The sequence below is a fragment of the Nerophis lumbriciformis genome, linkage group LG10 (genome assembly GCF_033978685.3).
Source record: "Nerophis lumbriciformis linkage group LG10, RoL_Nlum_v2.1, whole genome shotgun sequence".
NCBI classification, from domain to species: domain Eukaryota; kingdom Metazoa; phylum Chordata; class Actinopteri; order Syngnathiformes; family Syngnathidae; genus Nerophis; species Nerophis lumbriciformis.
The window spans coordinates 50,507,009-50,530,691 of record NC_084557.2 but is presented as its reverse complement, the minus strand read 5'-3'; the positions used below and the strand labels follow the sequence as shown (position 1 = coordinate 50,530,691).

Genomic DNA, 23,683 nt, shown 5'->3' with positions numbered 1-23,683 from the left:
TTGAAAAGTGCTTTTGCTAGAGCTGCAACAGATAACCGATTAAATCAATTAATTTGATTAGAATAAGGTACAATTTCTTTTTGTTGCTTCAATTAATTGTTTAATGAACTAATAATTAATAAAAAATTATAAAATCCGAACTGCATGGATTGCACGAAACTTAAAATACGCAGAAATAATTCCCGCATATGCACACCCTGCAATTTTGCTAATTCTCCCACTTAGAAATTAGGGAAAGGTCTGAAATGTTCATTGATGTATTTCCACTGTTGGAGACATAATCTAAAAAGAAAAATCCGAAAATCACATTGTTTGATTTTTTTATGATTTGTATGTTACTGGGGTTCATAAGTATTTGCACACATGAGAACATCAGTGTTAATATTTAGTGCAGAATGCAATTACAGAGGTCAAGCGTTTCCTATAGTTCTTCAGCAGGTTTGCACACACGGCAACAGGGATTTTGGCCCACTCCTCCACACAAATCTTCTCTAGATCTGTCAGGTTTCGTGGCTGTCGCCGAGCAACATGAAGTTTCAGCTCCCTCCAAAGATTTTCTATTGGATTTAGATCTGGAGACTGGCTAGGCCACTCCAGAACCTTGATATGCTTGGTATGGAGCCTTGATATGCTTGGTATGGAGCCACTCCTTGGTTATCCTGGCTGTATGCTTCATGTTGGAAGACCCATCTTCAATGCTCTGACTAAGGGAAGGAGGTTTTTGGCCAAAATCTCACAATACATCCTCTCCTTAATACAGTGCAGTCGTCTTGTCCCCTTTCCTGAAAAGCACACCCAAAGCATGATGTTTCCACCCCCATGCTTCACTGTAGGGATGGTGTTCTTGGGATGATACTCATCCTTCTTTTTCCTCCAAACCCGACAAGTGGAGTTTATACCAAAAAGTTATATTTTTGATCTCATCTGACCACATGACTTTCTCTCATGACTCCTCTGGATCATCTAGATGGCCATTGGGAAACTTCAGACAGGCCTGGACATGGGCTGACTTAAGCAGGGGAACCTTGCGTGCAATGCATGATTTTAAACCACTACGCCGTAGTGTTCTACTAATAGTAGCCTTGGAAACAGTGGTCCCAGCTCTCTTCAGGTCATTCACCAGCTCCTGCCGTGTAGTTCTTGGCTGACTCCTCACTTTTCTTATCATGAGTGATGCCCCACGAGGAGAGATTACATGGAGCCCCAGTCCGAGGTAGATTAACAGTTATGTTTAGCCTCTTTCATGTTCTAACAATTGCTGCAACAGTTGATCTATTCTCACCAAGCTGCTTCCCAATTGTCCCATAGCCTTTTCCAGCTTTGTGGAGCTCTACAATTTTGTCCCTGGCCTCTTTTGACAGCTCTTTGGTCTTGCCCATGGTAGCAGTTGGACCTTGACTGACTGTGGGCTGCACAGGTGACTTTAATGACCTCAAAGGGGTGGTGGGTGGATGATTAGTTGTGGGGTCAAGGTGGACTTTTTTTAAGGTAGACTGACAGCTCTTTGAGAGTCATAATTCTTGCTGATTCTCATGTGTGCAAATACTTATGAACACGAGTAACATACAAATAAATCATAAAAAATCATACAATGTGATTTCCGGATTTTTCTTTTTAGATTATGTCTCTAACAGTGGAAATACATCTATGATGAACATTTCAGACCTATCGCTAATTTCTAAGTGGGAGAACTTGCAAAATTGCAGGGTGTGCAAATACTTGTGGACCTCACTGTATGTATGTATGTATGTATGTATGTATGTATGTGTGTATATATATATATATATATATATATATATATATACACATATATCCATCCATCCATCCATCCATCTTCTTCCGCTTATCCGAGGTCGGGTCGCGGGGGCAGCAGCCTAAGCAGGGAAGCCCAGACTTCCCTCTCCCCAGCCACCTCGTCCAGCTCCTCCCGGGGGATCCCGAAGCGTTCCCAGGCCAGCCAGGAGACATAGTCTTCCCAACGTGTCCTGGGTCTTCCCCGTGGCCTCCTACCGGTCGGACATGCCCGAAACACCTCCCGAGGGAGGCGTTCGGGTGGCATCCTGGCCAGATGCCCGAACCACCTCATCTGGCTCCTCTCGATGTATACACACACGTATATATATATACGTGTGCGTGTGCGTGATATATATATATATATATATATATATATATATATATATATATATATATATATACATATGTGTGCGTATGTATGTATGTATGTATATATATATATGTATGTATGTATGTATATATATATATATGTATGTATGTATATATATATGTATGTATATATATATATATATATATATATGTATGTATATATATATATATATATGTATATATATATATATATATATATATATATATGTATGTATATATATATATGTATGTATATATACATTTATGTATGTATATATATATATGTATGTATATATACATTTATGTGTGTATATATGTATATATATATATATATGTGTGTATATATATATATATATATATATATATATATATATATATATATATATATACACATACCGGTATATACATATATGTGTGTATATTTATATATACTGTATATGTCTGACAATATATGAAAATATAAAAATCGAAAAAACCTTATTGGGCCACGCAATGTGACGATGAAACAGATGAGTGAATGAGGGAAAAAGCATGTCTACGAAAAGTTTGGGATCTCACTATGGTTGCTATTTTTTATTTGACACAGCTGCAGTATGCCTCATCAATAATCACTAAACTCGACAAAAAAGTAAGTCATGATTTCCGCCTTCACATAGCCATTGGCCAATAAAGCGGAATCCGCTGATAAAAGCAAAATAATATCAGGAAAATGTACATAAGTTTATAAAATGTTGTCATTGTAAGGACAAGTAATATTTGTTTGTGAAAATGATTTGTCCGGTAGCGCTCATTTATCCCCGACACACTCAATCGCCCTGTTCTGAACTAAACTATCAATGTTGAGATGACCACTTAACCAACGACTTGACTACGAAGCTTAAGCCAGCAAGAACAATCCATGCACCCACAACGCATCTCATCTGCTTGTGTTGTTGTGAACGACATCATCGATATAACATCTGCTTGTGTTGTTGTGAACGACATCATCGATATAACATTAATGTATGTATAAACTGTGGCCGCAACTTGAGAGGCGCTCTGTTTTTCAACAGCCTCAAGTGAGTCGCCTCTTTACTCATCGAGCTGAGAACAACAACACAGTGCCATATCTGGTCTGACTGAGCTAACAAAATAGTGTTTTCAAAAAAGTACCTTGCACAAGGATAAAGTACTTACTGATACATTTACAAAAATACTATGCTTTGACCTAAAATACTGGTCAAAATTGTCCAAAAATGTATTGAGGATTTTTGCATGAACAAACATTTTATAAAATTGTATTTCACACAAAAAGCACACCATCTATGATGGTAAAATAAGTGTAAAATGTATAAAAACTGAGTTAAAACAATTAAAACGGAAAAACTGAATTTTATTGTTTTTATGTGGCCATTGTGATTAAAATGTATTGTTATTGCTATTATTGTTTTACTTGTTTTTGTGTTACTAATTTATATTCAGGTTTTTTTTTAACTATATTTAAAGTTAAGTTTTGGTGTTACAATAAATACTCATGTTTTCAAATTAATGAATTTGAAAACAGTTCAATCAGTAGTGATTACACTATTAATCAAAATAATCATGATTATTATTTTTGCCATAATCGTCCAGCCCTATCAAAGCAGAACATTTTGAAAATGTATCACCGGTAAGTGCTTTATGTACATTATGCTTGTTTATTGTACTTTTTTGAAACATAATTATTTTGTTAGCGCAGTCAGACTACATGTGGCACACCGTGCTATTATTGTGAAGGGGACGTGTGGTGCGGGACCGGTACGTTTCAGAGACTGTATCGTACCGAAAATGATTCATTAGTATCACGGTACTATACTAATAACCCCTAGTTGTGAGTGGATTGTTCTTGCTAGCTTTAGCTTCGTAGTTTAGTTGCTGTTTCAAGTGACCGTCTCGACATTGTTTAGTTTAGGACAGGGCGGTGAGTGTGTTGGAGATGAATGAGCACTACCGGACACATTATTTTCCCAAACAAATGTTCTTCTCACAATGACAACATTTCATTTACATTTATGTAAATTTCCCTGATATAATTTTGCGTTCATTAGCGAATTCTGTTTTATTTGCCAATTATGTGACTCCGTCAGCGGTTACCTGAACTCGTAAATTATATGGTCTTACTTTTTTTGTTGGGTTTAGTGATTATTGATGAAGCATGCTAGCATTGTGTCAAAAAGTAGCAACCAAGGTGAGATACCAAACTTGTTGTAGGCATGCTCTTTTTTTCCACTCATTCACCCTTCATCCGTTTCACCGTCACAAGCTCCAGAATTTGCATGCAGTTGCGTGGCCCAGCAATCTTTTTTCTTTCCAATTATGTTTTCATAATCGTGAGAAGCCATATCCTAAATGTAAATAAAAATTAGATTAATTGTTCAGCATGACCACATTTAAAGTAAAACAGCTCCATGTTAAATACATACATAAATTATGTTAACGTAGGGATTGCACAATTGTTTACAAGGATATTTGCGCACAATCATTAGAAAACGAAAATAGAGCAAACTCCAGCAGAGTTCGGATGTCTCCCAAAAAGCGCAAGTCCGGACACTAGAACAGAGTTAAGAAGGAGCAGCAGAGCAGGGGCTTAGACATCAAAAACTATTTGGTGAGAGAGTAAAACTACTGTGGGCGGCTGAAACAATTAGCCTACTTGTTCATTCATTTGATGTCTGTAACATTACCTTTGATGGGCATTGGCTGTCATGTGGCCGCGCTACACTCTGGACAAGTTGCTAAGTCCTCAAAGAAGAAAAATTAAGTTGCCAGTTCATTGTAAAGCAATACTGTGACTGTTTTTCAAACATCACTGTCAGACAGTGCTCCATTCAGAGGCTGCATTGAATTGTACTATGACACATTCAAGTTTTACTCAGTAATTTATAATTACTGAATAATTACCATAGTTAGATGCTCATAATTAGTAAATATTAAGAGCATCTGACAAAGGTCAGTTTTATCATGATGTGTTCAATGTGGTCTCGTAAAATGTGTTGTTAGTGGGACATTTGAATAACCTAAATACAAAAGAGTTAAAAATGTTCAAAGAGTTGTTGTTGTTTTGTTTTCATAGCAATATAAAAATAAAAGTCACCATAATAGCTGATAAGAACAAAGTAAAAGTAAAAAAGACTAGAATTTGAGACTGTTTTACACTGACTTTCATTTCATAAATTACATGTGACTGTTGCAGTTAGAGAAACGGCATTTTTCAAAAGTTAGGAACTATCTCAGATCCACAACAAGCAAAGGGGGGCAAAATAGCCTTGCTAGATTTACAATTGAAAGTCAGCTAAGCCGACAGTGGGACTTCAAAGACAGACAATCAGTAAAATGAGAATGAGACCACTAATAATACGTAATTTACATAATATTTGTTAAAGTCGTTAATCGTAAAAAAGGGAAACAAATTGAGTGCATTACACCAGGCACTACCAAGAACACTGAAAAACAACAAAATTGAAGGTGGCAATTTCAGGGGGCCCAGAATTCCTAGCAACAGGCCTGCTGATGTGTGGAATGTTAATGTACAGTATAGTAGTGTATCACTGAAAAATAAAGTTGCTGTAAAGTATCATTGGCTTTTTTGTCAAAAATTGTTTTTCATATAAAATGAATAACATAATAATTGATCCTACGCTTTACATTTAGCCAAGCCATCTGGCAATTCATTTGTATCACACTACTCCTTAAATGGTTACTTAGGAGTGCCGGTACACGTGCAGCTTTATTTTGACGAACTTGCAGCTTGCTTAAGTTCTTTTCACTTGTGTTTGACCAAATAACAGAACAATAATTTAAATGTGGCAACTAATGAACCAATGGTTTCATATAACAGTGCTTAATTACTGCCATACTTCTGCCAATTTTAATCATTATTTGAATCATTTGATTATTCCTATTCAATTCCAATTGTTGTTGTCAAAGTTGATACAAAGTAGATTTCCCTCCAATCAATCTGTCCTCCCACTGGTAAATTAAGCAGAGGTGATCCTTTAAAAGATATTTGGATCATAACACTATCCTTACTCTACATTGCATTAATTATCTTTTATCCATTTTACAATCAACATTAGTTTGACATATAAAGTGTTATTAAAATTAGAATTTTCTGTGTAAAGAGTGTAGAGAACAACGGTGGAATTCTCTAGAAGAGTTTGTACATAAAAATGACTTCCGTTAAACATTACAGTAAATAACCTATTGGTAATTTAGCTATTAATCCAATCAGTAATAGATTTTTCAAAGCCGTAACTTATTACTAGTAATTCATTTTTCCAGTGAAGTTTCTTGATCAAGTACATACGATGGATGCTGCACTCAGATCTAACAACACATATATTTTTATTTTCAGTATCTTTTAATTTGTCAACTGAGCCAAAACTAGTTGTAGAGTGTCCTTTTTATATGCATGTTAGTTAACTGAATTTAATTATTTTTTACTAAATCAAACGCAGATTTGTTCATATACAATTATTTCCATAATCTTGCTCAGAATGGGTAAAATTATTTTGGGCCCACTGGGTTTTACCAGAATTTTTTTTTAAAGGGGCACAATTTTGGCTATTTTTTAAATAGGACATTTGCCGTTTTCTAAACTTAAACTAATTAGAAAACGTCTAGGCAAAGCAACCATGTCAGATACTATTGTTAAGCATTTGCCTCCTGGTGGTGCTAAATGGAGCTCTGGGCTTTGGTAGCCATTTTACTTCAGGGAAAGGTCATTCTGGGCCCTTGCAATGGCGAGGAACTGAGGATGGATGACTATCGATCTTGGTCCCGGGATGTCAAGATGTGACCGACACGACGAACATGATTGTTCGAAGTGCCAATAGTAACAGAGCTAGCAGTTTTGTTGGACCAGTCATGGAATGGACACCTTGTGGGGTTTGCTGTCTTCCTGGGCACTGGACCTTTGGACGTGTGTGTCCAGGGTTCGGGTTCATCTGTAAAGGTGGGGGTTTGCTCACGTTTTGTCTTGACGGTTGGCCTTGAGATCCAATTGTGTACAAACTTTTAAGTGGTGTATACTGAACACAAGGATTGAACCAAGTTAGATTTATATTGCTCTCAGAATTGTTATGTGAAGAGGTGAGATTTAATAGGCGCTGCCTTTTCCTACTTCTTTTCGAACATGTTGAAATGAAAACTGTCAACCTTTAGTTTTTATGCAATTGTAATCTGGTATTCATGCCCGGAATAAATTGAACTGAACATTTCACATCAAGGTAAAAAAAATGTTTACCCTGAATTGTCATAACTCTTTCAAACATACATCTACCGGTACATGACTTTTTCTCTTTTTTATTCTATTTAGATCACTTTTGTTTTAGATCCATACTTTCTCTTAGTTTGGACTAAGCATCAACTGTTCTGTTATTTGTTTCAATGGAGCATGTGTATGCATAAACCAATCAGTACCTCTAAGGCTCTATCTGGATTTTCTTCAGTTAATGTACAGGTGAAACACAAAAAAATATATATTGTGCAAAATTCCATTCATGTGAAACCAATATGTGATAAACTGATAACTTTGCAAAGTGAGATGTCAAGCCTTTATTTGTTGTAATTTTGATGGTCATGGCTAACAGTTTTCAAAACCCCAAATTTTCCGAGATTTTCAATTTGAGGTTTTAATAAGTTGTAAGCCATAATCATCAAAATTATATCAAAAGAAAACTTGAGTTGCATTTCATGAGCCTATGTCATATATTAGTTTCACGTTGTAAATATAATTTTTTGAGTTTCACCTGTACTTGCCCAATCAACACTTCGAAATTCTCACAGTATACATTTTAATTGCTTAAAATTAATTTTTGCAATTATCTTCTGTGCTGATTTTGGAACTAAGTTGTGGTCAACATACTTGAATTGAGACTACTTTTAAATATAGGACCATTACATTTGTGATCATTAAATCAATACATGTAGCTGGTTTTGTGCTAGTATGTTTCTTAAAACTTTAGTTGATTTTGTTACAATTTGAGACAAATTACAGATATTATTCAAAGCAACTTATTTTTTTAACAATTATTCAAATACCAATCTGTTTTTGTCACCCAAGAAATATATTTAATGTTTTGGGTCACAAACTTCATCCACCATATACAGATGTGATGATGTAAAAGCAAGCTATAAGTGCACTAGGTGGTCTATAGCAAACACTAATAAGGACAGGCCTTAGACATGCTAACTGTACTTGTAACTTTAATGCTAAAACACCTTTACAACCAACATTTTTACTGTTATTTCTTTATATTTAATATATATACAAATTATACCCATTAATATGAAATAAGGAATTGTCCAGGTTGTGTTCAGATGTTGCTACAATATGCAGATTGTTAAAGTTTCTGAAATATCCAAAATCTTCTTTTTCACACTACAGACATTTAGATATTATATTTGTAATCCTTTATTATTTTATAATGTATCCTTAACCATACATGTGACATTTGATCAAACATCTGTTGATAGTTATTTTAAGACATACACACACTCGTACACATCCTTATTGCCATCATTTGTACAGCACACCATCGCCAGACATAAACATGAATCGTCCACCATATTCTGCGCTAATCAAACAGCAAACTTATTGATCAAATAATTTTAACAAAAAATTCTACAGTCCAGTATTTTAAGTACGACACTTGAAAAGTATCCCCTTGCTAGTCACTTCTTTTTTTGTAATCTCATCCATTTCTTGTTTGTCCAACTCTGGCTCTGACCATTTTTAGGTAGGTCTCGGCAGCTCAAAACTCTCAAACTGCTTAAAACGTTTTGCTGTTGCTGTTTTTGTGTTCAAAAAGTCCAAATCAAAGTGGAAGGGTTATATGCCAGGGTTTGTTTATTTTTTTCATATTTTTTATTGATTTTCTTTGATAATCAAATACAAGTAAAAGTCAATACATACACATCAATGTAAGATGTACTTAGTATAACATAGGAGTGAACATTTTCCCAGTAGGAAGAGACAAGAAAGGGTGATAATGCCATATTTAACTTAACTGCAGTTTTTCCCCTCACGTCAAGAAAACCTACCGTATTTTCCGCACCATAAGCCGCCCTGGGTTAAAAGCCGCGCCTTCAATGAACGGCATATTTCAAAACTTTGTCCACCTATAAGCCGCCCCGTGTTATAAGCCGCATCTAACTGCGCTAAAGGAATGTCAAAAAAACAGTCGGATAGGTCAGTCAAACTTTAATAATATATTAAAAACCAGCGTGATGTGGGCGCGCATGGAGTCGTATATCAACATGGACGGAGCTGCGTGAAAAAAGCCACCCGGCCTCTTCGCGTAAACTTACCTTAACCACTCGCTCATCTTTTCTTCATCCATCCATCCCTTCGAGTTAGCTTTTATGATGACGCCGGCTGGAAAGGTCTCTTTTGGCAAGGTCTTCCTTTTGAATATCACCATGGGTGGAAGTTTCTGGCCATTAGCATGGCAAGCTAGAACCACAGTGAAGGACGACTTCTCATTCCCTGTGGTGCGAATATTCACCTTACGTGCTCCCGTTGTATCCACAGTGCGGTTCACAGGAATATCAAAAGTCAGTGGAACCTCGTCCATGTTGATAATGTTCTCTGGCCGGATCTTTTTTTCAGCTATCTTGTTTTTACAATATGCACGGAAAGTAGCCAGCTTTTCTTGAAAGTCTTTAGGCAGTTGCTGTGAAATAGTAGTCCGTGTGCGGATGGAGAGATTGCGTCTTTTCATGAACCGTAAACCTGTCGCTTAGTAGGAGCCATTTTGTGGTCTTTACAGATGTAAACACACAAAGGAAATGAAACGTAATACCCGCGCGCTTCTTCTTCTTCTACCGGGGCGGGTGGTTGCTTACAGTAGAAGAAGAAGCGCTTCCTGTTCTATGGGGGCGGGTGCTTACCTTGGCGGTTGCTTGCGTAGAAGAAGAAGCACTTCCTCTTCTACGGGGAAAAAAGATGGCGGCTGTTTACCGTAGTTGCGAGACCGAAACTTTATGAAAATGAATCTTAATATTAATCCATATATAAAGCGCACCGGGTTATAAGCCGCACTGTCAGCTTTTGAGTAAATTTGTGGTTTTTAGGTGCGGCTAATAGTGCGGAAAATACGGTACTTGTATTCGGCCATCTCTGCCGAAATCTCCAGGAAAAAAAATCTAAAGTTTTATTCCACGAGCCTCCAAAACTTGTTTTTCTTTTGCAATCTGCACAATCCCATCTCTTACCAGTAGCCGCTGTATCCGTATATCCTTAAACTGCTTTTTTAAGCAGGCAGACATGTACCTTGTGGCGTTTCCCTTCCCGACACCACGAGCAAAGCCAATCATAGATATATTTGGCTGTAATTCTCAGAGCGCTGAACTCAACTTTTCTCTTTTAGTTCATTATTGTCTTAACAGTCTTTCATTTGTGCCCTCCAGTTTGGTTATACAACTGTCCAAACTGCACAATGGAACCTCCATTTTGCCAATTCTTCCAGCACATCCAAATACCTCCTCATTAACAGCATTTAGCTGTGATTGTAGTCCTTGAACTCCTCTTCGAGTTCCTCTTTCATAATCTTGTGAATCACTGACGTTAATTCCTTCCTTTAGCTGTTATGTGTGCTGTCATCTGTTGATCGTGACATGCGTAACAGCTGCTGAACGACATCACCTGTAATGTGATTCTTTGAGTTTGGACCTCCAGAATCAGCGTGTCCTCATTCTTGTGTGTCAACGAGGTGGAATTACATGTGAAAACCTTTGATAAGTTGACTTCAGGTCTGCCTATTAGGATGTTTCAAAGTGTAAAATACCATCCGCCTTCAAAACCGAATATTTTATTTTGAAAGTAAACTGGACAATTTACTTCTTGTCCACCACAAGCAGATTTGAGCTAAACCGAGTGGCAAAACTAAAATTGCCCTTAGTTTGTGTCAATGTGAGCGTGAATGTCTCTATATGTGTTGGCCCTGCAATGAGGTGGCGACTTGTCCAGGGTGTACCTTGCCTTCTGCCCGATTGCTGCTGGGATAGGCTCCAGCCCCCCTGCCACCCAAGAGAAAATAAACAGTAGAAAACAGATAGATGGATGATCTGTCGCGTTGCGCTGTCTGGCAAATATAGAAGCTGTGTCTATTTAGAGCAGCAAGGATGCGGTGCTGAGGCACCATGGCCATGCGCAGACGGTCCACTGGTAGTGAAACTGAGACATTTACTTGACAGAAAAGAGTGTCCGCCCCCGTGGCGGCGCCGTTTCGCATCTAGTTGATACCCACGGGGTTTATATGCAATTTTCGCCTTAGGGGCCATTGCGCAACCGAACCTGAGGATTTAACAGTTGTCGGTTTGAACTCTGTTGTTTTTACCACAGTATGGTGTTGAACCGGCATGCCTAGCCCTTGCGCATAATAACACAAATGCTAACAACACTAGCTATGTGAGCTACAATGAATGTGCACATCGCAGTCATTTTAACAACATCATGTTAGGTTAGCCTGGAAATCAAAACTTCAGGCTTTATTTGAAAATGTATAGCTTTTTAAGAAATGTGGTCTGTATAGCTGTCAACATGTGGTATGGTGTTATCTTCCTCATTATTGATAAGCAGCTTGAAATGACATAGCTACTATCTAGTTACACAGCATTAGAATAAGCTTCAAAATAAAAGTGCGGTCATATTGACCTGGATTGTCCACCCATTTATTATTCTTTTATATGTTGGACACCAGAGAAATATCCACTTTATTGTGGAGCGCAGCTGCTGTTAGATAGGAGTATGAGATAGTCATGTCAGCAGAATGTCCATGAGGGAGGATGACTCGACAAAGCAGCACGGTATTTCTCACAGACATACGCACTCTAGAAATCTGTCAACAAGTCATTCAAAACTTGAGCATTTTACTGAATCGAGTAAGGCTGACAACGTTCAATCTATGAACTTGATTAGAAAGGCAAGGCAAGGCAACTTTATTTGTATAGCACTTTTCATACACAAGGCAGACTCAAAGTGCTTCACAGTAGGGATGTCCCGATCCAGGTTTTTGCACTTCCGATCCGATACCGATATTGTTTTTGCATTTCCGATCCGATACCGATACTGACCGATACCGATACTGACCGATAATGGCCTCTCCGAGCATGTATTAAAGTTTAAAGTTATTTAGCCTACTTAGTTGTCAGAATGATGTTGAAAAGGGTTTTAGTACTCTTGATAACAACTAGCCAGCTGAATTAGGGGAGTTTGAATAATACACAATGGTTGGTAACAAGAAACTGACCTGTTTATTCAAGGATAAACACAAAATAGACAAAATTATACATGACAAACAGAAATGGCATCATTGAACTAGGGCTGGGCGATATGGCCTTTTTTTAATATTGCGATATTTTAAGGCCATATTGCGATACACAATATATATCTCGATATTTTGCCTTAGCCTTGAATGAACACTTGATGCATATAATCACAGCAGTATGATGATTCTATGTGTTTTGATTGATTGATTGAGACTTTTATTAGTAGGTTGCACAGTGAAGTACATATTCCGTACAATTGACCACTAAATGGTAACACCCGAATACGTTTTTCAACTTGTTTAAGTCGGGGTCCACTTAAATTGATTCATGATACAGATATATACTATCAGATATATACTATCATCATAATACAGTCATCACACAAGATAATCACATTGAATTATTTACATTATTTATAATCCAGGGTGTGGAGGGGGGCGCCTGATGTAAGTGTCAAAAAGACAGCCAAAAGAGTTTGATATGAGAATAAATCTAAAGTTAAAATATAGGGTAGAAATGCACCCATTTGCAGGAAATGTAGTCTTGATTTTCAAAATGTTCTTTCAAGGCTTGCATGTCTACATTAAAACATTCTTCTTCATACTGCATTAATATATGCTACTTTTAAACTTTCATGCAGAGAAGGAAATCACAACTAAAAAAATCACTAATTTTTTCATACGGTGTTGATGTGGAAATTTTTGCCTTGGCATTTTGATGGTGTGGACGTGTGGCACCGAATGGAGATAAGCGTCTCGACAGACGTTACAGTATTTGAACAATGATGACGAAAACTGTTGTCTCTGTCGTGTCCGTGTGTCGAAAATTGTTATGCGCTTATTTTTTTATTTGATTTTGTACGTGGCATAGATTTGCCGTGCGCAGAGGACGCTTGAGCAGGCGCGCACCTTAGCGGCTGCGCTAGCATCACAGCTAACGTTAGCCATGCCGCTACCTCGCTCTCTGCTGGAAGAGGACGTATACGTATGTGACGTATGACGTGACAGTATGTGGCGTGTGTAAGAAGGTGCGCTCGCTGTCTGTGAGAGGGAGACACAGGAAAGAGTGAGAAGAGCCTGTCGTGTAATGCCAGCAGCTAAAAGCAACTGCGTGAGAATTGTGGATGTGTTGAAGGTGTGCTGGAAAATGCGTAACGGAAATTACGGAGCAGCAGAAAAGTGGAATGTATTATTTAAATAGGTGTTTTGGAAAACACGGACCCATGCCTTGCCAATACGCAATTTTTGGCAAATATCGGCAGCCGATCCGATCCAAATATCGGATCGGGACATCCCTACTTCACAGACAACAAAGTGAAATGAAAGAAAATAAAAGCAAAATTAAAATGCAGACAATAAAAATAAAAACAGTGCAGACGTTAAAAGTTAAAAGATTTAGCTGAAAGCTAAGGTGAACATAAAAGTTTTCAGTCTAGTTTTAAAAGTACGGTAGTCAGAGTTGGGGAAAGTCTGACATCTTCAGGAAGTTTATTCCAGCTATTTGTTGCATGAATGATGCTGAATGATGCTCTCCCTTCATTTGAGTTTACTCTGGGAACCGCTAACAGATTGCTCTCAGAAGATCTTAGTGATCTATATAGTGGGAGCATATCAATGATATACTTCGACCCTAGACCATGTAGTGATTTATATGTGAGCAGGAGGATTTGGAAATCAATTCTCTGATGTCCAGGGAGCCAATGTAAGGATTTAAGAATTGGTGTAATGTGCTCACATATTTTGGTCTTTGTTAGAACTCTAGCAGCAGCGTTCTGAACAAGCTGTAGCTGCCTGACAGTTTTTTTTGGGAAGACCTGCAAGGAGACCATTACAATAGTCTAGCCTACTGGTAATAAAGGCATGTACACGTTTTTCTAAGTCTTGAGCTGACATGAGCCCTCTAAGTCTTGTTACATTTTTGAGGTGATAGTAGGCCGATTTTGTTACTGATTTGATGTGACTGTCGAAATGGGGTGGCGGTACCTCTGGATTGGCAGACCGGGGTGGTGGTTCCTCTCTTTAAGAAGGGGAACCGGAGGGTGTGTTCTAACTATCGTGGGATCACACTTCTCAGCCGGTCTATTCAGGTGTACTGGAGAGGAGGCTACGCCGGATAGTCGAACCTCGGATTCAGGAGGAACAGTGTGGTTTTCGTCCTGGTCGTGGAACTGTGGACCAGCTCTATACTCTCGGCAGGGTCCTTGAGGGTGCATGGGAGTTTGTCCAACCAGTCTACATGTGCTTTGTGGACTTGGAGAAGGCATTCGACCGTGTCCCTCGGGAAGTCCTGTGGGGAGTGCTCAGAGAGTATGGGGTATCAGACTGTCTGATTTTGGCGGTCCGCTCCCTGTATGATCAGTGTCAGAGCTTGGTCCGCATTGCCGGCAGTAAGTCGGACACGTTTCCAGTGAGGGTTGGACTCCGCCAAGGCTGCCCTTTGTCACCCATTCTGTTCATAACTTTTATGGACAGAATTTCTAGGCGCAGTCAAGGCGTTGAGGGGATCCGGTTTGGTGGCTGCAGGATTAGGTCTCTGCTTTTTGCAGATGATGTGGTCCTGATGGCTTCATCTGGCCAGGATCTTCAGCTCTCACTGGATCGGTTCGCAGCCGAGTGTGAAGCGACTGGGATGAGAATCAGCACCTCCAAGTCCGAGTCCATGGTTCTCGCCCGGAAAAGGGTGGAGTGCCATCTCCGGGTTGGGGAGGAGACCCTGCCCCAAGTGGAGGAGTTCAAGTACCTCGGAGTCTTGTTCACGAGTGAGGGAAGAGTGGATGGTGAGATCGACAGGCGGATCGGTGCGGCATCTTCAGTAATGCGGACGCTGTATCGATCCGTTGTGGTGAAGAAGGAGCTGAGCCGGAAGGCAAAGCTCTCAATTTACCGGTCGATCTACGTTCCCATCCTTACCTATGGTCATGAGCTTTGGGTTATGACCAAAAGGACAAGATCACGGGTACAAGCGGCCGAAATGAGTTTCCTAGGGTGAGAAGCTCTGTCATCTGAGAGGAGCTCAAAGTAAAGCCGCTGCTCCTCCACATTGAGAGGAGCCAGATGAGGTGGTTCGGGCATCTGGTCAGGATGCCACCCGAACGCCTCCCTCGGGAGGTGTTTAGGGCACGTCCGACCGGAAGACCCAGGACACGTTGGGAAGACTATGTCTCCCGGCTGGCCTGGGAACGCCTCGGGATCTCCCGGGAAGAGCTAGACGAAGTGGCTGGGGAGAGGGAAGTCTGGGCTTCCCTGCTTAGGCTGCTGCCCCCGCGACCCGACCTCGGATAAGTGGAAGAAGATGGATGGATGGATGGATGTCGAAATGTAAATCAGAATCTAAAATAACCCCAAGATTTCTGGCTTTATTTGAGGTTTTCAGGGACAGTGATTGAAGGTGTTGGATGACTTTAAACCTTTCTTTTTTAGCACCAAAAACAATTATCTCAGTTTTATCTTCATTTAGTTGTAGGAAATGTTGGCACATCCAGTGTTTGACTTGCTCAATGCACTGGCACAGAAGATCTATGGGGCGATAGTCATTTGGTGATAGCGCTATATAGATTTGGGTGTCATCGGCATAGCAATGATGGTCAATGTTATTATTTTGCATGATTTGCCCCAAGATTGAACCTTGGGGGACTCCACACGTTACGAAACAAAGCTTCAATTTGTATTTTGTTGCTTTTGATCTTTTGTTTGAGGAGTAAAATATACAATTTGTTTCCGAAAGACTTAACTAATAGAGGGCACACAGCGATGCACCGAATGGTAATGCAGGACGCCCTGCCGGTGTGTGTAACAGAAAATTGACCAACATTTGCGGTAAGAACACGCCGTGACCGCCCTTGACTTTTTACTTGTTAATGGGCGAGGGATGTAACAGTAAACGGTATAATGATCATTTGCGATGGTTAGTAGTACCATTTAATTTTTGAATTACCGCAAAACCGTCATTTATTAATGCATTTTAGGCAACACGAAGTCAGGAGCATGCCCACTAGCGGTGTTTGGCTTGATAATCATGGCGGACCAACGACACCAATTTTGCTGCGGAGATTGACCCTCGGAGTAAACGGAGCCAAGCGCTTGGTTTAACGTCATTTTCCCTCGCTTCTCAGCGTGCGTTTAGGAGTGCACTGCTGTGTTTAGATGGAGACAGGTGTGGACAATATTGGAGACACTTGTCCGCACACTAAAAGTATACAGCGAAGGAGAAAACTATTTGATGTTTTGCAGCAGGCGATGTGTCATGAGCGTTGTCACAACTTGTTTATAAAATCTTTACTTTGTTTACTGGGATGTTCACTCCTTTATTCTGTTCAAATAACATCAATACTAGCTAAAATGTTTTGTCAGCTCATCGAATTGAACGCAGGCTGTGAAGATTGTTTATTCGATGTGGGAGGGATCACTCTGGGGTTTTTTTGTTGGCCAAACTGTTGTACTGAAACACTAGGAAGGTGTTTGAGAAGAACAACGCTTGTTTATTAGACTTCATCTTCATTTGCCAAACTGCTTTGTGCTTTATTTTGATATCAAAAAGTAAACACCAGGTTGTTGTTTTTTACATTAATTGGGTTTTTTTTCATGTCACTAAGGTGTTACTTCAAAAATAATTCATGTGACACAGCATTTTGTTCATGTTTTATTGTGTACAGTTATTCCTATATGACATATTTCTGCTCAAACTCTTTATGGATCTGTCCTGATACATCATCTACATCTACATATAAATGTACATAACTTAGAGAGATATATAAAAACTCTCTCTATCAAAATGAAAAAATAGAACTAAAGGCATCATGTAATGACAAAAAGCTGACAAGTTGATGTTATTAAAGAATAAGAAAAACTAATATTTGTCTTTAAATATATGGATAACGTTTATCTATAGCATTTTTATTAGACATTACACGGTGGCAGAGGGGTTAGTGCATCTGCCTCACAATACGAAGGTCCTGAGTAGTCTTGGGTTCAATCCCGGGCTCGGGATCTTTCTGTGTGGAGTTTGCATGTTCTCCCCGTGACTGCGTGGGTTCCCTCCGGGTACTCCGGCTTCCTCCCACCTCCAAAGACATGCACCTGGGGATAAGTTGATTGGCAACACTAAATTGGCCCTAGTGTGTGAATGTGAGTGTGAATGTTGTCTATCTGTGTTGGCCCTGCGATGAGGTGGCGACTTGTCCAGGGTGTACCCCGCCTTCCGCCCGATTGTAGCTGAGATAGGCTCCAGCGCCCCCCGCGACCCCAAAGGGAATAAGCGGTAGAAAATGGATGGATTACAAATGACATGATGATATTACTTTCACACCCCAACACTGCTTTACCTAACAATCAGTAATCATGATTTCAATATTGATAACAATAATCTTAATTATTACTTTGGCCAGGCCTAGATCTCATAAATGAACACTATTTGTATCTATTTTATATATATATATATATATATATATATATATATATATATATATATAAAATATATATATATATATATATATATATATATATAATTAGGGTTGTAACGGTACGTGTATTTGTATTGAACCGTTTCGGTACGGGAGTGTCGATTCGGTTCAGAAGTGTACCGAACGAGTTTCCGCACGGACATATTAAGTAGCGTAACGCACGTTGTGTAAACAATGCACACCGAGGCACAACACACGGCATGCTAGCAGCTAACGGGCTAGGATAGACTGACCATACGTCCTCTTTTCACCGGACATGTCCTCTTTTGCGGAGCTGTCAGGGCGGAGTTTCTTAAATGCCTCAAATGTCCGGCATTTTGAGTTAGGGTTGGGTGTATTTTCAATGTGCGTTCAGGGTTAAGAAGGGGTTGAAAACAAAACAAACAGCAGCATTGGTGAGGGAGGGGCAGAGACAGAGAGAGAGAGAGAGAGTTATGATAAACGCGCATGCGTCATCAGGCTCTGCTTTTTATCCGTAGATTTATCACATTTCATTTTTTATTATCTATAGCAGGGGTATCAAAAGTGTGCCCCGGAGGCCATTTGTGGCCCACAGCTAATGTTTTAAAGGCCCACAGCACATTCTAAAAATACTATTAAAATAAACAAAAAGTGAAATAAAAAAGCTTAAAAGTGAAATGTAATTTAGAAAAAGTTGCAATGTTGACTAATAAAACAAAGCTGTTTTTTTCTTTCTTTCAAACTGTCTTTGCTCAAAACATAATATTGAATCAAAATCAATGTTATTATGAATTATTGACCTATCCAAGGTTCCCATTACTTCACATCAAATATTACTCTAAGAAATATATTTTTGGTGGAAGATTTTGCAAATTTGTTAAATAAATAACCCAAAAATGTATACCGTATTTTCCGCACCATAAGGCGCCCTGGGTTATAAGCCGCGCCTTCAATGAACGGCATATTTCAAAACTTTGTCCACCTATAAGCCGCCCCGTGTTATAAGCCGCATCTAACTGCGCTAAAGGAATGTCAAAAAAACAGTCAGATAGGTCAGTCAAACTTTAATAATATATTAAAAACCAGCGTGATGTGGGCGCGCATGGAGTCGTATATCAACATGGACGGAGCTGCGTGAAAAAAGCCACCCGGCCTCTTCGCGTAAACTTACCTTAACCACTCGCTCATCTTTTCTTCATCCATCCATCCCTTCGAGTTAGCTTTTATGATGACGCCGGCTGGAAAGGTCTCTTTTGGCAAGGTCTTCCTTTTGAATATCACCATGGGTGGAAGTTTCTGGCCATTAGCACGGCAAGCTAGAACCACAGTGAAGGATGACTTCTCATTCCCTGTGGTGCGAATATTCACCGTACGTGCTCCCGTTGTATCCACAGTGCGGTTCACAGGAATATCAAAAGTCAGTGGAACCTCGTCCATGTTGATAATGTTCTCTGGCCGGATCTTTTTTTCAGCTATCTTGTTTTTACAATATGCACGGAAAGTAGCCAGCTTTTCTTGAAAGTCTTTAGGCAGTTGCTGTGAAATAGTAGTCCGTGTGCGGATGGAGAGATTGCGTCTTTTCATGAACCGGAAACCTGTCGCTTAGTAGGAGCCATTTTGTGGTCTTTACAGATGTAAACACACAAAGGAAATGAAACGTAATATCCGCGCGCTTCTTCTTCTTCTACGCGGGCGGGTGGTTGCTTACAGTAGAAGAAGAAGCGCTTCCTGTTCTATGGGGGCGGGTGCTTACCTTGGCGGTTGCTTGCGTAGAAGAAGAAGCACTTCCTCTTCTACGGGGAAAAAAGATGGCGGCTGTTTACCGTAGTTGCGAGACCGAAACTTTATGAAAATGAATCTTAATATTAATCCATATATAAAGCGCACCGGGTTATAAGACGCACTGTCAGCTTTTGAGTACATTTGTGGTTTTTAGGTGCGGCTAATAGTGCGGAAAATACGGTATATATATATGTGTGTGTGTGTGTGTGTTTATATTTATATATATATGTTTATATTATGTATATATTAGCCCTCCTTGAAGGCAACACTTGCCTTGACCTTAAAAAGTTGTAATTGGAGGTGTGCAACATAATATCACATGAAAACAGAGAAATCCAAATAGAGGACAATCATGTCTGGACATAACAACATACGGACGTGTCAACAATGATCATTTCAGTTTCTACTCTTTTGACATGCACTTGTGTTTATTTGTTGAAAATTGGTCCTCATTAGTTGCTACCGACTAGCCACTACTTTTCCTGGGCTCCATAACGCAAGACAGCACAAACATTAAAAGAAAATACACAGAAAAGACACTCAAGACGTCAGAAAGGCTTTCCAATGTATGTCGTTATTTAGTTGTGTACCGTATTTTCCGCACTATAAGGCGCACCTAAAAACCACACATTTTCTCAAAAGCTGACAGTGCGCCTTATAACCCGGTGCGCTTTATATATGGATAAATATTAAGATTCATTTTCATAAAGTTTAGGTCTCGCAACTACGGTAAACAGCCGCCATCTTTTTTCCCCGTAGAAGAAGCGCGCGGTGCATGCTGGGATATGTGACGTTTCATTTCCATTTGTGTGTTTATGTAAAGACCCCAAAATGGCTCCTATTAAGTGTGTTGTCTGTCTAATTATAAATAATGCAGACGAGGCGTGTTAACTGAGTTCTCAACGTTTACTCACAGCGTGCTCATAACCACATTCTAACTGCCAGCATACAACAACGCTTCTCAGGGCTACCGCGCATGCTCGTAACTATCGTTGCATGCTGGGTAGTGTAGTTGTTATATTAACTAGCTCATAACAGCACATTGAGAGACACGCTTACGCGCTTAATTCAATACTCGCCGTCATTCCGGGTGGATTGACAAAAGACCTCCAGCCGCTAGATATTGGTGTCAACAGGGCATTCGAAGCTAGACTGCTAACTGCGTGGGAACAATGGATGACAGAAGGCGAACACACCTTCACTAAGACGAGGAGGCAGCGCCAGACGACGCCAACATCTGCCAGTGGATCGTAAATTTGCCCAACTTTTCACTTCGGACACCGAAGACGAAGGATTTACGAATGAAGAATAACTTCAGAAAGTGAGCGCTATGTTTATTTTGTGTGTTGTGACATTAACGTTCGAGCAACATTATGTTGCTATTGCTCTGCACTATTTTGAATTTTACTATGTTTGTGATTGCACATTTGCGTACATTTTGGGAGTGAACAGAGTTGTTAGAACGCTGGTTTTTAATATATTATTAAAGTTTGACTGACCTATCTGACTGTTTTTTTGACATTCCCTTTAGCGCAGCGTAGGCGCGGCTTATAGTCCGGGGCGGCTTATTGGTGGACAAAGTTATGAAATATGCCATTCATTGAAGGTGCGGCTAATAATCCGGTGCGCCTTATAGTGCGGAAAATACGGTACTAATCATGCTTTAGTCACAACTGATCTACTTTTCATCATCAAGTAGGTTAGAAAATCTACTCTGTGCTCAACTGTGTCTTCCTGCATTCCCAGAACAACCAGGCGGACTTGGAAAACGCCACTGAGGTTCTGTCTGGCTACTTAGAACGGGACATATCCCAGGATTCCTTGCAGGATATCAAGCAGAAAGTACAAGACAAGTACAGGTCAGCCAAGGAAGAGGAAAACTCAATCCCCTCCACTGACTGTCGTGGTGACTTGACACTTTGTGTGTGTGTGTGTGTGTGTCTCTGTGTGTGTGTGTGTGCAGATACTGTGAGAGCCGGCGAAGAGTTCTGCTACAGCACGTGCACGAAGGCTACGAGAAGGACTTGTGGGAGTACATCGAGGATTGAGAACTGGTCCCAATGCAACGGACTCCGGAGTATCTTGACAAAATAAGAGCGCTGATGCAATTTATCAGGGCAGTACGGGCCTTCGCTCCCTCTACTTGGCAAAACCTACCATTTTGCATCGTTTCCCGGGGTTTGTTTAACAATATTAAGTAAATTATATTTAAATAAAAAGCTAGCGTCATAAAAAGAAAGTGTACTACAGTATTGTTAGCAAAGTGGAGAAAGTCCATCTTCAAAAAAAAACAACTTACATCCTTGTTTTGGTTTGTATGGTAACCCTCCACCTCAGTTTCCCTTTTTTTCTCTGATTCTTTTCAGCTTGTGACATTTCTGTTTTAAACCAATGTTTTTGTTTGCCCATTGGTGTCAACTTGTTTTCAACACAGCTTTAATCGTCCTGGAGGGTCATGTGACCAGCTCGTTTTGTCTGCTGGGCTCATTTGCAAAAAGGGGCAAAAGACTTTTAATTTAAAAAAAAAAAAAAAAAAAAAAAAGGAAACCTGGAGAAAAGACGTGAAAAAGAACAAAATAGCAAGATTTTTTTTTTTCTTTCAATTTGTAAATAGTCCATATGCATGGAAGTTTAAAGAAGACGTGCGGCACGCGTTTGCATCATTTTGACCTTCTTTAGAAACATTGTAAAAGATCCATCCGAGGAGGCAATAAGGAGCCGTGCACAAGGAGCTCTGAAAGGACACTAACAAACTACAAGGTTACAAATGATGCACAACGCGTGTGCTCAACTGTCCCCCGATTCTAACCTGCCGCCGTACCCCTGTAGTTGTTTTTAGAGCTTACTAATTGTTTGCAAGAGCCAAACTGAGTGACATTCACTCTTTGTTTTCTTTGTGTCTGTCCCCATCATGGCTTGAGGTGGCCGCACCTTTGGGGATGGAATGTACTGACAGTGCTGCTCATGAGCTGCAAGAGGTGTTGGGACCTTGCAGGGACATAGATGGACACCTGGGACTCTTCATTCTACAACCATAGGACAAACCTGGCAAGGTTGTGCTGGTCCCTAACTGGCCCTTTTTTTTCCCCCCTGTTTTTGGAGTTTTGAGGACATGTCAGCGCCCCCTGCAGGTTGTCGCGCTCTCCGCTTGTAAATGCTCCTTGGTGTGTGTGAAACACGGCAGCTGCCTTCTCCACGGAGGACGTGGATGTTGAAGGCGCTGATCAAAGTCACATGATGACACCCACGTGTCAGCATCGAAAAAGACAAAAAAGGCAGTTCTATGGCTGTGGGCTTGAAGAGGGTTGGGGGGGGACAATCGTGTCCCCAAAATGCTTATTGTGTTCAGACTTATTTTATCCTAGAAAATTATAAACTGTATTGTTTATTTGAATAAATGTCATGAGAAATCTGAGTGTCCTTATATTCAATGTGTTTTTATTTTTGCAATATACATTTTTTTTTTTACCTCATTTTAAAATGCCATGTAATTGCAGTAAATGTATGTACGTAAATTAAAGTGCAGAAAATATACGTCATACATATTTTTGTCAAAAAAGTATTGAGAGTAAATTCTGGGAGAAAATATACTAAAAATATTTTTAGTATACAGGTAAAAGCCAGTAAATTAGAATATTTTGAAAAACTTGATTTATTTCAGTAATTGCATTCAAAAGGTGTAACTTGTACATTATATTTATTCATTGCACACAGACTGATGCATTCAAATGTTTATTTCATTTAATTTTGATGATTTGAAGTGGCAACAAATGAAAATCCAAAATTCCGTGTGTCACAAAATTAGAATATTACTTAAGGCTAATACAAAAAAGGGATTTTTAGAAATGTTGGCCAACTGAAAAGTATGAAAATGAAAAATATGAGCATGTACAATACTCAATACTTGGTTGGAGCTCCTTTTGCCTCAATTACTGCGTTAATGCGGCGTGGCATGGAGTCGATGAGTTTCTGGCACTGCTCAGGTGTTATGAGAGCCCAGGTTGCTCTGATAGTGGCCTTCAACTCTTCTGCGTTTTTGGGTCTGGCATT

At 39.6% G+C, this 23,683-nt stretch overlaps 1 protein-coding gene across 2 annotated transcripts in view; it reads left to right on the top strand.

Moving 5' to 3' along the window:
• The window catches only part of arih1 (ariadne ubiquitin-conjugating enzyme E2 binding protein homolog 1 (Drosophila)), a 55,637-nt gene extending 32,589 nt beyond the window's left edge, over nucleotides 1-23,048 (top strand). For both annotated transcript variants that reach the window (XM_061969474.2, XM_061969475.2), the window contains 2 exons: nucleotides 21,380-21,492; nucleotides 21,597-23,048. In XM_061969474.2, the coding sequence (XP_061825458.1) occupies nucleotides 21,380-21,492; nucleotides 21,597-21,681 (198 nt within the window). In that variant the 3' untranslated portion in view covers nucleotides 21,682-23,048. The remainder of the gene's footprint in view (nucleotides 1-21,379; nucleotides 21,493-21,596) is intronic.
• The last annotated feature ends 635 nt before the right edge of the window (nucleotides 23,049-23,683 follow it).